The 12,363-nt window shown below is 45.1% G+C and overlaps 1 protein-coding gene across 14 annotated transcripts in view; it reads left to right on the forward strand.

Annotated features, from left to right (window-relative positions):
• The window catches only part of LOC114874647 (E3 ubiquitin-protein ligase lubel), a 50,442-nt gene that overhangs the window by 35,563 nt on the left and 2,516 nt on the right, over nucleotides 1–12,363 (forward strand). For 8 of the 14 annotated variants that reach the window (XM_029184129.2, XM_029184127.2, XM_029184131.2 and 5 more), the window contains 12 exons: nucleotides 1–402; nucleotides 1,660–1,866; nucleotides 1,941–2,168; nucleotides 2,236–2,705; nucleotides 2,773–3,893; nucleotides 4,482–4,687; nucleotides 4,796–4,891; nucleotides 5,059–5,226; nucleotides 5,552–5,908; nucleotides 5,973–6,156; nucleotides 6,227–7,815; nucleotides 12,110–12,307. In XM_029184129.2, coding sequence (XP_029039962.2) covers nucleotides 1–402; nucleotides 1,660–1,866; nucleotides 1,941–2,168; nucleotides 2,236–2,705; nucleotides 2,773–3,893; nucleotides 4,482–4,687; nucleotides 4,796–4,891; nucleotides 5,059–5,226; nucleotides 5,552–5,908; nucleotides 5,973–6,156; nucleotides 6,227–7,815; nucleotides 12,110–12,307 — 5,226 coding nt within the window. The remainder of the gene's footprint in view (nucleotides 403–1,659; nucleotides 1,867–1,940; nucleotides 2,169–2,235; nucleotides 2,706–2,772; nucleotides 3,894–4,481; nucleotides 4,688–4,795; nucleotides 4,892–5,058; nucleotides 5,227–5,551; nucleotides 5,909–5,972; nucleotides 6,157–6,226; nucleotides 7,816–12,109; nucleotides 12,308–12,363) is intronic. The other 6 variants (XM_029184133.2, XM_029184123.2, XM_029184124.2 and 3 more) reach the window with 6 other exon arrangements.

The following is a 12,363-nucleotide window of genomic DNA, read 5'->3' on the forward strand; positions in this document are numbered from 1 at the left end:
GCGCAGCAGCAGAAGGAAACGGAACAACATCAGCAACGACGACCACCGACCCCACCGAAGATACCGCCACCCTCGCTCTCCGGAGACTGTGGTGACCCGGACTACGAGATCATCGAATTTCCCACCCGACCGCAACCTCTAAAGTCCTCGACACCGAACGTCGGCAAGTGTGCATTATGCGGCACGGAGAACGTGTTCGCACGTTGCGACATCTGCAACGGCAATTACTGCGAGGCCTGCGACGACATGAACCATAAGCACCCAAAGAGAAAAGGCCACGTACGAAGAAGAATCCTGACGGAATTCGCGACGAAAACGCGACCGCCTTTGCCACCGAAAGGGGAGAACCTGTCGAGTCCACCACCGATCCCTCCGCCCAGACGAAATCGCAAGAACGCTCAGGTAGGATGCAACCTGGCCTGACGCTTTCATCCCTTTTCGTGAATTTTCTTTCAGGCTCACCTCGCCTCGTCGACCTCAAGGCGATACCGAGTCGAATCAGGGGCTCGCTACGAAATTCGTTCGAGTTCAGCGGAAACCAGGTTGCGAAAGTCGCGAATCATATTTTTTTATCTTCTTAGAGGAGCGAGTAGTAAGGCGGGCATTATCGATTCCTAAATTTTCTCATCCGATGTCACTGGCCCGCGATAGACGCCCATCCCTTAAAAATTTCATGCATTTACCCTTTGTTCTGTTAGCCTGACTAGTGAACAACCATCAGTCGCAACTTTGTCTCCGGTGATTCGTATCGTCCTCGACGAAATGTACTTGGAGATGTTATTTGTTAATTGTTGTTAGTTGTTTATATCATGTACTTAGACTTCTCGAACGTCGGCCGATTTGTTTCTAGAGGGAAAAAGGAACACGTCACACCGAGGCAACGATGATTGTTATTTAGCGCAACCGTCAGTCGTGTGAAGGAATTTTTATATAGATGTTTAAGTTGTTTCTCAAGATGCTGACAGATTTTATTGTATATTGTCGTTGTTTCTTTTTAATACACCACGTTACCGCAAAACACTACTGCCGTATTCACTGAACCCGTTCATTCTTTCACACTGTCGATTCGACGATCAATGGCTGCAAAAGACGAGATACCAAACAATTTTATGCTTCCTGCCTTTCGTACATCATATGTGGGCTTTGATTAAAACAATTAACACCACGGTGAATATGGCAGGACGAATGATTACGGTGAACAGGGTGATTCGATGCGCCTTATTTTTATTTATTTCTTTTTTTTTTTCACTGTTTATTTAACATGCACACGATGTACATTAGTTTCAGCTTACAGCATCGCACAAATTAACCCAATGTTTATTTATAATTTGTATTATTTAAGTTGCAAGTGGTCTTGATCCAGCATCAGGAACACTGTCGTTTTATTTCATTTAACTTTGTCTACTAACGCTTTGTTTATCATCGATTTAGCCTCGCCTGTCGACGCAATTTAATTTTAGCCCTGCTCGAGCTACCTTCAGCCGTGAAGACGCGCCAACCCTTTTTCTTTCGAATACCTTCCTCTCGTCGCCGTCCTGTTAAAAAAAAAAAAGAGAAACGAAAGAGAACAAAGAATTTTCAAAGATGAGAAATACGACGACACGTGACGACTACGGTTACAGTCCCGATCGTGTAATAAAGTTCAGGTTTCGCGCTTAGGCTAAATCGACGCAAAACCAGGGATCCACGAATCTCTCCTTGATCGAGAGGGTCGGCAGTTTGAAGCGAAATCTACCGAATACCGGCCGGCCACTCTCGGCTACCTTAGACGCGAAAACCGTGTCGAAATCCATGCACGCCGTCAACTCACCCTCTACCGATGGATCTACATCGGGAACAGGCACCGACAAGATGTCTACTCTTCAGGTGAGCTTCTCTTACGAGGAGGGAACTCCTCGAAATTCGAGTACGAAACATGAAATCCTGCTGCAAATGTTCAGGAGAGGTACAGAAAATACCAAGAAGCGATGAGAGCTCAGGACGCGAACAGAAGAAGACACACTTCATCCGACATTTCAAGAGACGCGTTGAACGCAAGGCCAGTTAGCTTAGGCAGCCCGAAACTGCCGCCTCCGGTTCCACCTCCGCCCCCGCCTAGATCTATGATGCAGTCGGCCAGCGTTTGCGATTTATCCTCGCCTCAAATGTGGAATTCTGGAATGCATCAGGTAATTTGCATTTACACCTCGAATTTCGAGAGAACATCTAACCGTGGGCGATTATTTTATTCTTCAGACTCAATCGATGGCTCATCTGGGCCCAGGAGGCGTGCCCCTAATGTGGTACCCACCGAATCCCCCATGGGACATGACCATGGGTGGTTCGACGATGAGTTTGAACCACCCAGCAATGTGGGCATATCCCATGGGATATCCTCCGTCGCAAATGCTTCCACCACATTATCCAGGCTCTTTGTCGAGAGCGCACAGTCCCGCGAGAAGCTTAAAATCCAGCAGAAGATCCAGGGCTGCCTCGCCCTCGCCCAGTATGAAATCCAGGAAATCGTTAGCCTCGAGATCGCGATCCAGAAGATCGCAAGGATCGCCTTCCGACGCGAGCTCCGAGGATTCCGGCGAATCGGACTTCGACGACAGGCTTTCGCGCAGCTCGAGAAGCAGACGGGGAAGCGTGTCCAGAAGCGTCAGACAGAGGAGCTATCACGAGGACGAGGTTCCTAGGAATTTATTACCCAGGAGTCGTCGCGAGTAAGTTGAAATTCGCGACAGTAATTTTGGCAATTTTCATTAATATTATTAATAATATTGCTCTCAGGCGCCTAATGTCAGAAGAGAGGATGACGAGCACCGAGGATCAATGGTCCGAGGGTCACTCCAGCAAACGGTACCCACCGCTGCAAAACACCACCAATTCTCGTCGACGTTACGACCAAGACGAACGGAGACTCTCGAAACTAGATTCGCGATTGGATCGCGTTCCAAACGGTAGCTATCGTCGAAGACGAAGCACCGACGAGGAGTCGTCGGATCGAAGGTCCACCTTACCGGCTCGATCGTCCAGGGTCACCAGCTCCTCCGACGATCATTTCGAGAAGGCAGAAATATCCGCTCGACGGAATGAAGACGATGTCCCGGTGAAAAGAGCCTCCTCTGTTCGAAGGGACGTAAGATTGGACGACTTTGAGAGATCCTCTCGCCGAGATTCCCGAAGATCCTCCATCGACAGCGACACGCAGACCCCCAGGAAGACTACCTCGCGAGACGTGTCCTCCAGAAGAAACCGGGAAGCAGAAAATAATGACGAGCTCGTGCCTCGTCCTTCCTCGAGAAATCAAAGAAGCCGCGATCCGTCCCGAGATCGGGAGACACCTTCGAAAAGAGAACCCTCCTTGAGAAGAGACGTTTCCGTCGATGAAATTGATAAATCTCCCGCCAAACGAGCTTCTGATAATCAGAGCAGCAGGAAAACACCGTCTCGCGAGTCTGTCCCTAGGAGAATTCCTCAGAGCGATGATAAACAGACATCGAGACCCGGTAGCAGAAATCAAGAAGAGATACGGGGAAAAAGGGTCGAAGAAAGTCCTCCGGAGAAACGCGAAACGATAGAGGATCGTTCGAAGTCACCGAAAAATGTCAGCGAGAGGATCGCGATGGAGATACCGAAAGAGGAATGGGCCTGCGAGCATTGCACCTTCATAAACGACGTGAACGATCGCGTTTGCGTGGTTTGTTGCAAAACCAAGAGCAGTGCGCTACCACCGAGTAACCCCGAAAATTTCGAGGATGTCCCAAGCGCAAGCGAACCTCCTAAAAGCGAGTCAGCGACCACGTCCAGCAACGTGAGCAATCCGAGTTCCGATTTGGAAAAACGAACGAGCTTACTAAAAATTTCGAACAGCGAGGAAAGTGGAGATAGCGGTTCCGCAAAGAACAAAGGTAGAGCAAGACGCAAAATCAGCTTTTCCTTTGGTACCAAGTCGAATCAGTGATCATGATTATTTGTACCTGTTCTCTTGAATGTTTCTCCTTCTCCTGGTCCACCTTCTTCTTTTTTTTTTACGAAAGTCAAGAACGAATAGATTGTCCTTTGTCGATGTATACCCTTGGATGAATAATAAAGAGACGTGCAAACTGTTTCGTACACGCTCGGTGGAAACCAAATGCATAGTCGTATTTGAAATGAAGCCACTCTCTCTCATTTTTTTATTCTCATCCCGTGTTCGATCAATGTCTGACGTACTTATTATTCATTCAAGAGGAGCTAGTTTCAAGCACGAGCGTGCATTTGGCTACTGTTCTTTCCATATCCAAAATCAGTTGATCGTATTCCTCGTGCAAGTTCCTTTTAATCCTCTCTGGATTGAAGTTTAACCCTTTCGTCGTAAAGGTAATTTTAAAAGTCTGTTGAAAATAATTGTTTTAATGAACCATTAGCTGTATCCTTGAAAAATTTCTAAGCCTAGTCCAAACCTACCTGTGTTAAAAACATGTGTTTCCAAAAGAGTGATCTGATTAAATTTACAGATACGCAAGAAAATCCTCTCGTTGAATGCTCTTCGGTAACGAAAAATGAGTCCACAGTAGGAACGAGCAGTGTACCAGAGTCTACCGATAACGTTGATATTGCGAACGATAGAAGAACAAGTCAACGACCGATGCTTGAAAAAATTTCCAAAACCCATTCGGTTTCCACCGGAACCTCGCCGCCGCCTCAGAGCATCTCCACTCAAGTAAGACGGGTGTATTTTATTTCGTAAGGAAAAAAAATAGAAACTGTCGTTTCGAGTAAAGGAAAGAAGAAACGTGAATGTTATTGGACGGGGAATATACTTTTTCAGACGTACGACTATCTTCCAGTGAGAGGAAGCGCAGCTTTCGTAAGAGCTGCATCCGCCTCGAAGGGATTATTGTATTATGAGGACAGCGACGCAGAGGTAAAACGAAAAATCAATACGTAGATTCGCGAACTTCCTTTCATCTAAAGCTGAAGTTTTCAAACTTGAATGTTTCTTTGATCGCTTAGAGATTGGAAGAAAAATTTCAATGATATAAAAGGGAGAGACACTGTCGTTTATTAATATTTCAATGATTTAATAAAAAGAACGATACGGAGCGTCTGTTCCAGGAACAAAGCAGATTCGCGAACAGTCCAGAGCTCTATCCTCACACGATTCAGGAACAATATCTTCAGCAACTGATCGCCGCTCCTAGCAGGGACCGTACGCGACGAAACTCCATCGACTCGACCCACCTTTATTATCGTTCCAGGGTAAACTTGTCAGCTATCCCTCGAGAATCATTGGTTTTCAATCCGAGCTAATCCTCGCCACGATTTAACACTATTCGTTAATGAAAAATTCCGTAGCCTCGGTGTGAACGTGATATTCACCTGTACTTCCAACGATCATCCCTGAAATACACAATGTGTGATTATTATAGAATAGTCTTAATATAGTCTTAAGCCTGTAACAGAAGGTACATCTTACGACGATCGAATCCTTCTTGTTCATCGATCCTGCATCGTATCTTTCATTGCGCTTTTTCGTCGTTTAATCGTTTCGATTATCGACAGACGAATTTCGCTGGTGTTTCAGGAATCCAGTCAGCCGAGATTCCTGGAGGCTGGCCCCAGTTCGCAGACCGTTTCGACGCTGACCCGTCAAGGTCTGGAGATCGTGGAGCTTCTGCGAGAGGCCGAGAGACACGGCTACTCGACGGATGACGTTCAAGTGGCTTTGTCGCAGGGTTCCAGCAACCCTATCGACTGGCTGAAGACGCAATGGCCTCATCTGGTGGAAACGGTACAGGTTCTGGCGACCACTCAAGGAAAAGAATTGAAGGAGAACAATGTAGGGGTGCTTTCGGCCGCAGAAGCGAAAGAAGCTTTAAGACTGACGAAAGGAGACGTTTGGAACGCTGTCGCGATAGCGATTCAACGTAGACAGTTAAAGGTAAAGAATTTAAGGGATGTTTCTGAGAGACACGTTGACGAGAAATTGAAATAACTTTTGACAGTGCGAGGAAATCATGAAGAAAGGCAACTTCGCTATGCCGGAGGTGGTGAAAGCGTTGGAGAACAACGCCGGTGCCGAGGACGCGGCTTTGTTCGAGCTGCAAAAGAATCAATTGAAGCCTTTCTTGATGAGGATCTGGGGTCCTCCGGTCGGGGTGGAAAACGACGAGGCTGCACCGCGGGAAGGTTCGGCGAACATTGCCGTTCTCCTTTCTCCGATTTTCCAAAAGTAATCAGGAAATGTTGATTGTTATAGATGCGGCTGGTGCGGTCGGTGGTGGAGAGGGTGTTTCCGAACAGGTTTCCAACGTGTCGGACTCGGAAGCCAGGAAGCAGGTAATATCACCAATCGTTGAAAATTTCGTCGCGTTGCAGGCCGACTTTCAAAAGCAACTGGCAGCCCTCAGACAACTGACCGATAACTGGCAACTTGACAAAGACCCCCTGAACACGCTCGGTAATAAGCCTGATAATCTGTATGAAAGTAACGCTGACCATCGAATTCTAATTAATCCAAATCTGGTCCCAAGGGCCGCACAACACCTCGATCTAGCCGAGACTGTTCACGTTCAGACATTGGAGAACGAGCAGTCGAAGAGACCCCTCGAAAATGAAATCGAAACACCGATGATTAATAATGATGTTATAGTTGAGAAAGCGAACGAACCTGTCGACATCAAAGACAGTATTCAAAATAATAATTTAAAAGAAAGAGAAATTTTAATCTCCGATAAGGATGAAAATGATCCACTAATAAAAAATGAAACTTCAGTTGTTAAAAAAGCTGATCAAATTATTCAAAATGACAATTCTCTGAGAAATTTAAATGAAAAGGAAACAGTGGAAATAATTCTAGTTTCTGACAAACAGAAAGAAGTAGAAAATGAAACGGTAGTTGAAGAAATAAATGTACAAAAGAGTGTTGCAGAAAATTTGCTGCAAGAAAATTCGAACGATAAAACAGCGAAGGTAAATTCAGTCACAAATAATGAGAGAAAAGAAACAGAAAATCTTAAGGAGAAGGAAAATTCAGAAGAAAAACCCGTCTCCGGCTCAAGTGTGAGAAAAGATAAGTCAAATGTAGAATTCAAAGCAAACGATGTAGTTTCGAAAGTAAGCGTAGGAAGTGTGGATGTAGAAGTAGATGAAAGGGAAGACAAAGAATCGCTTGGTTCGCGCGTTAAAGAAAACGAAACGATGTCCCGAAAGAGTTCAGATCCTCTGGAAAGCAGCGTGCAAGTAGATAAAGCTGCTCCTTCACGCTTGAAAGAAGACGAAACGTCCCAAAAGGTTTCAGATCCTCAACAAAGGACACTGGACGCGAATAAAGATTCCTCTTCATCGAGCATTCCCTTGCAATCTAACATGGCAGAAAATTCGTCGGAAAATCAGCAATCTGATTTAACAAACCAACAAGATAAATCCCAGCAGAACATAATTAATGTATCCAAATCCTCTTCTGAAACTCCAAACGTTGACGAATCAACGAATAAATCAAATAAAGTAGAAAATGATCCTGTGATGCAACAAAATTCTGAACAATTAATTATTGATAATGCTAATGAAGAGAGTTCGCAGAAGAGCAGCGAAACACAAGTGGCCTCTGTAGAAGCACTGATATCCGCTGTGAAATCATTACCAGAACAACTATTGGGTCCATTTATATCAGCAATGCAGATGCTTTCACCGAAAAGATTGAATATCGAGCCTGTTCAAATTTCCACCGAAACGGTGGAAAATAAAATTGAAGAGAAAGAAATTGTAACGAAGGAAGGGGGAGCTGAAATCACGGTGGAGCCTGCGACGACCGCGGAAGACATCGAGAAACTACGCGATCTTGAAAGGGTAGGTACACAAGAGAAAGACAATAGCGGTTCTAGTAGAGTAGAAGAAGAAACGATAGCGGAGACATTTGACAATAGTCAGATTCCTAATGACGAAGCGAAAGTAACGCAATCGCGGGAAGAAATAAAAGAAGCCGCGATGAACAAAGTAAGTTCTCCGGAAGTTAAAGAAGAAATGGTGTCGAACGTTCGACGAGGTATGGTATCGTCGATAGAGAACGATTCATCCGATTCCGTCGATCGTCTCGACGGAAGTTCTGAGATTCATGATCCATCGTCATCGTCAAAGGAAGCAGACAGCTCTTCCGTGAACGACATCAAAGATTCTCGAGCTAACAATGCATCTTTGAACGACCAATCATTCACGACTGATAACGTAATGAGACACAACGAGACCATTGGCGCGCAATCATTATCTAGCGAAACGTCATCGTCGTGTGTCGGTGAATCATCTAACATAGGAACTAGGGTCACCGATGATAAGCGTATGAAATTAATTAATGCCAGTTTGGTTGCTGATAACGAACGCTCTCTGGTTAATTCAGAGCACAAATTGCTTCAAAGTAATACGACTAATTTGTCTGTAACGTGTTTAACTATCACTACCGAGCCTTCTAACGTTGAAAAGAAATTAGACGAGCGGGAATTTTCTGAGAATCTGAATATGAGTATCGAAAAGGATCTTCAGGATTCTGAAATTTCAGAGGATTTTAAAAATGTCGAGCAAGATACTTCAAAGGATTCTGGAATCCTTGCCTCTGATATAGACAAGGATTCTGAAATCCTTGTTGAAGTTTCTGTAAATCCTGAAATTTCAAAGGATTCGAAAAACATTGCTGAAGAAGTTTCTACGGATCTGAAAACAGTAGCCTCTGAAACTTCGAAGGATTCTGAAAGTATTCCACACGAAATTTCCTCCAAATCCAATGAAAATATTCTCGAGCACTCGAGAGAATCCAAAAAGCTTGAAATTTCCAACAAACCTAAACTAATTGTCCAAGAAATATTAAAAACTCCGTTGCACGTATCCGAAAAAGTGGAACAGCCTATCTCTGTCGCGTGTCATATCCCGAAGGATAAAATCGATACTCGTCCAATAACTTCTGGAATCAAGTCCCTCGATTCTGAAGAAAACCTTCAGCAAATTAATGTTCAGTCAAAAACAGAACGGAATGATCAATCAACATCAACGTCCAGCGAGAAAATCGATGAACTAAGAAAAAACCCATCTTCCAATGAAGCCAATAACGATGCTTCAACAATTCCGAAGCAGAATTCGAAGGAAATAATTGAAACGAACGATTCAAAGGCGGTGGTTCTGTCCTCGGTCCCTTGCTCGATATCAAACAGCCTCGATGCAAATAAAGCTTGGAAAGCACTCGCGAATACCGGAACGACAATTTTAACTATTTCAAGTGGCCCTCGTATTACCGGTCCCTCGTCAAACTCGCATACTTCGGCCGCCGAATCGGTCGTTAACAAGCCGAATTCTACGAATACTAACAAAATTCCAGCAAGCCCGGTTGTTCCTAATAACCTAACCGATACATCCTCTAACGAATCGAACTCGAGCACAAAAATCGAACCCCTTCGTTCAGATCCCAAACTGTGTGAAAATCTTGGCAAACCTTCCTGCGAAGATGAAAGTATTGCAAAAGATTCGAATAATAATACGTCCCAATCGTTACCTCTTCCTCTTTCTAACGAAAATGAAACAGAGCACGGTCTTCTCGATGAGATCCATGTTAACGACGTGCCCCCCGGAGTAGCTGAAATCATAGAGATCAAAATAACAGAATCCCCGATGATTGCGGTGAACGATTGTGCGCCAATCAGCGTTCCGGAGAATAAAATCAGTTCGGCTGACATCGAGGAATCGATGAAGTCACAAACGGAGAGCGTAATCGAGGAAGTTGTTACGATTACAAGAGAAAGCGAAATTAACGTTGATAATAATAATGAAGTCGATGCGAACGAAGTTGGGAAGAAGGTGCCGACGAAGGAGAGATCCAAATCTCCGGCGAAGAAGGTCGCCAGAAGGAGGTCTCCCGTGAAAGTGGTGAAAAAACCGACCGGTATACCGCGACGAAATTTCGGAAAAATTAGCCCGCGATGTAGAACGGCCGCAAAAGTGAAAGAGGTCAGCGAAGTAACCCGCAGACCGACCCTGTTCAGGCGGAGCCCAAAGGAGAGCCCAGTGAAGGGCAGCCCGAAGGTCCTCATCGAAAATGTCACAAGCAAAGCGAAAGCTTCGTGGACGAAACAAAAGCAAATTCCAAAGAGTTCCGCCCTGAATACTCCTGAAAAGAGATCGACGATCCTGAGGACGCTGTCGAAGGGTTGCGAGCAGATAAAGAAATCAATTATGCAGTCCAACGACAGGAAATCTAACGAACCGCCGAGGGTGAAAGAGAATTCGAAACCAAAATCTTTCCTCTCGAGGATACCTGTGTTCACTGCGAGACGTCATCTTCGGCAACCGACTTCCAAGAGTCCACAGCAAATTTCCAATAGAGTATGTACCGGTGGTTTAAACAACACCATGGCGCCCAGTCAGAAGACCGGAAGAAAAATTGCTCCGGTGAGCGTTTCGAAGATTGGATCTCGACTACAAGTCACATCGGTGAAAATCAATGATGATTCCAAGAATAAGAAGATGGAAGCTGTAAGAAATCCTACCATCCAGATTCCTGCGGGCAAAGAACCTGGAAATGAAAAGAAATCCCAGGTAGACTCGAAGAGCAACGCAGAGGTAATCGTGTCTAAGAAAGATCCGGTGTTATCCGATGATTTGGACTCGAGTAACAGCGAATCGAGCGAAGAATACTCGTTGGACGAAACCTCGGACAATGCCACGTCCGAATTCGAAAGCGCCGCCGAATCCGACATATCCAGCACGGAAAAACAATTTTCCGACAGCGCTTTGGACAGCATGGAGGAATTAACCGACGCCGAGATCCTCCTGCAAGAGACCATCAACGCGATCAAGGCTAAGATATCCGACTCGGAATTCGAGGGATCCGAGAACGAGTCCGTCAGCGATATCGAGGCTCGGGACACCTCTAATTCCAGCGAAACTTACGCGGACGTGAAAGACTGGTCGCTCGACGAAGAAGAGGAATTAGAGGAGGATGAAGAACGAAGTTTTAATGACGAAACATCCGAAGATGAAACTTTGAAAGCCGACGAACAGAAGACTTACAAATTAGATAAAATCACCCTTGAGGTACCAAAAAATGGTACCTCTTCGAGCGACACTGTTAAAAAGAAATCTGCTAAGACTAACAATAAGAAGAAGCTTGAAAGAAGTAATAATTGTATTGGGAAGGTGCGGAAGAAGATTGTTTCGAAGGGTGAGGTGAAAATGTCGAAAGGGGTGAATGAGAAACGAACGAAAGCGAATCGTAGAGCGAGTACAGGCTGCGATAGGGGGTTGGATCAGGGAGAAACGTCGAAGAAACGATTCTCCCTGGTAGCCAGTTGTATTCATCGGTTCGAGGGCGAAGAGAAATCGGAAAGGGAGTACGTGGAAAGTAGAAGCGGCAACTCGAAGACAGGGGTATCTCCCAAAACGGAACGGGAGGTCAGTAGACGTCAGTTGTCAGAATCAATTGTCGGCCAATGTCTACAAACAGCTCGAAACGTATCAAGTGACCGAAAAACAAAAAACGAAGAGCAAAAAGCAACCCTTTACAATTTGATAACCCTGTTTTGACTGTAATCTTAAGCTGATTTTTTTTCTTTTTTTAACTAGAGACTGTCGGTAAGGTAAGTGCTCCTATTTTGATTTTTTTTGTTTTGACTAATGATTCGCTTATTGCTTCAGCAAAAAAAAAGAATAATTGCTTGGATAAATTAGAATTCGAGGTTTGTGCCGTTCACGAGGAAACCGCGACTGGAGTTTAATTTAATATCGCAAGACACAACTTTTTCATCATCCAGTTAGCTGGTCGTCGAAACGAAGAAGACTCGACGGAATATCTGAAACGCGCAAGCATCGAGCAACTCGGAAAATTCGTTTTGCATTCCTCGCTGTGCGTCCCATTAACGTATTAACGTTCCTTAATACTTCCTGTGGCTCGCACGTTAACGAGTAAGCACGATATTAACATTTCGATCACGATGTCATCGTCAACGCGTCGAGAGCTCGTTTCTAGACGTTGGTGTTAGTCTCTTCGTCGTTTTGCATGTCCTCTATTCGCGTGTACCATTGTCCATCAATCGATTTCAGGACGCTCGAATCATTTATTCGACCCTTTTACGTTCAAGTTCGAAAGGTTCGTTTGCGTTTGCAGAGAATAGCGCGTCGTCTGTTGGCCGAAGGAAAAGCGTCGAATTACGACGAAGCGGAAGTGGCCGCCAGTTTGCTGGCCCTGAAATTCGGAGACGTCGAGGCTCTTCAAGCGGCCAAAGAATGCTCCAGCGTGGAATCGGCGTTGGCTTTCTTACAGCAAGAATGCGAGCTCTGCACCGGTCGTTTTGCGATGAGTCAGGTAATTGTATCAAGTTTAATCCCTGAAGAGCGGCTTCCAGTGAACTCGTATCGTTT

Source organism: Osmia bicornis, chromosome 6 (assembly GCF_907164935.1).
Source record: "Osmia bicornis bicornis chromosome 6, iOsmBic2.1, whole genome shotgun sequence".
In the NCBI taxonomy this organism is placed as follows: domain Eukaryota; kingdom Metazoa; phylum Arthropoda; class Insecta; order Hymenoptera; family Megachilidae; genus Osmia; species Osmia bicornis.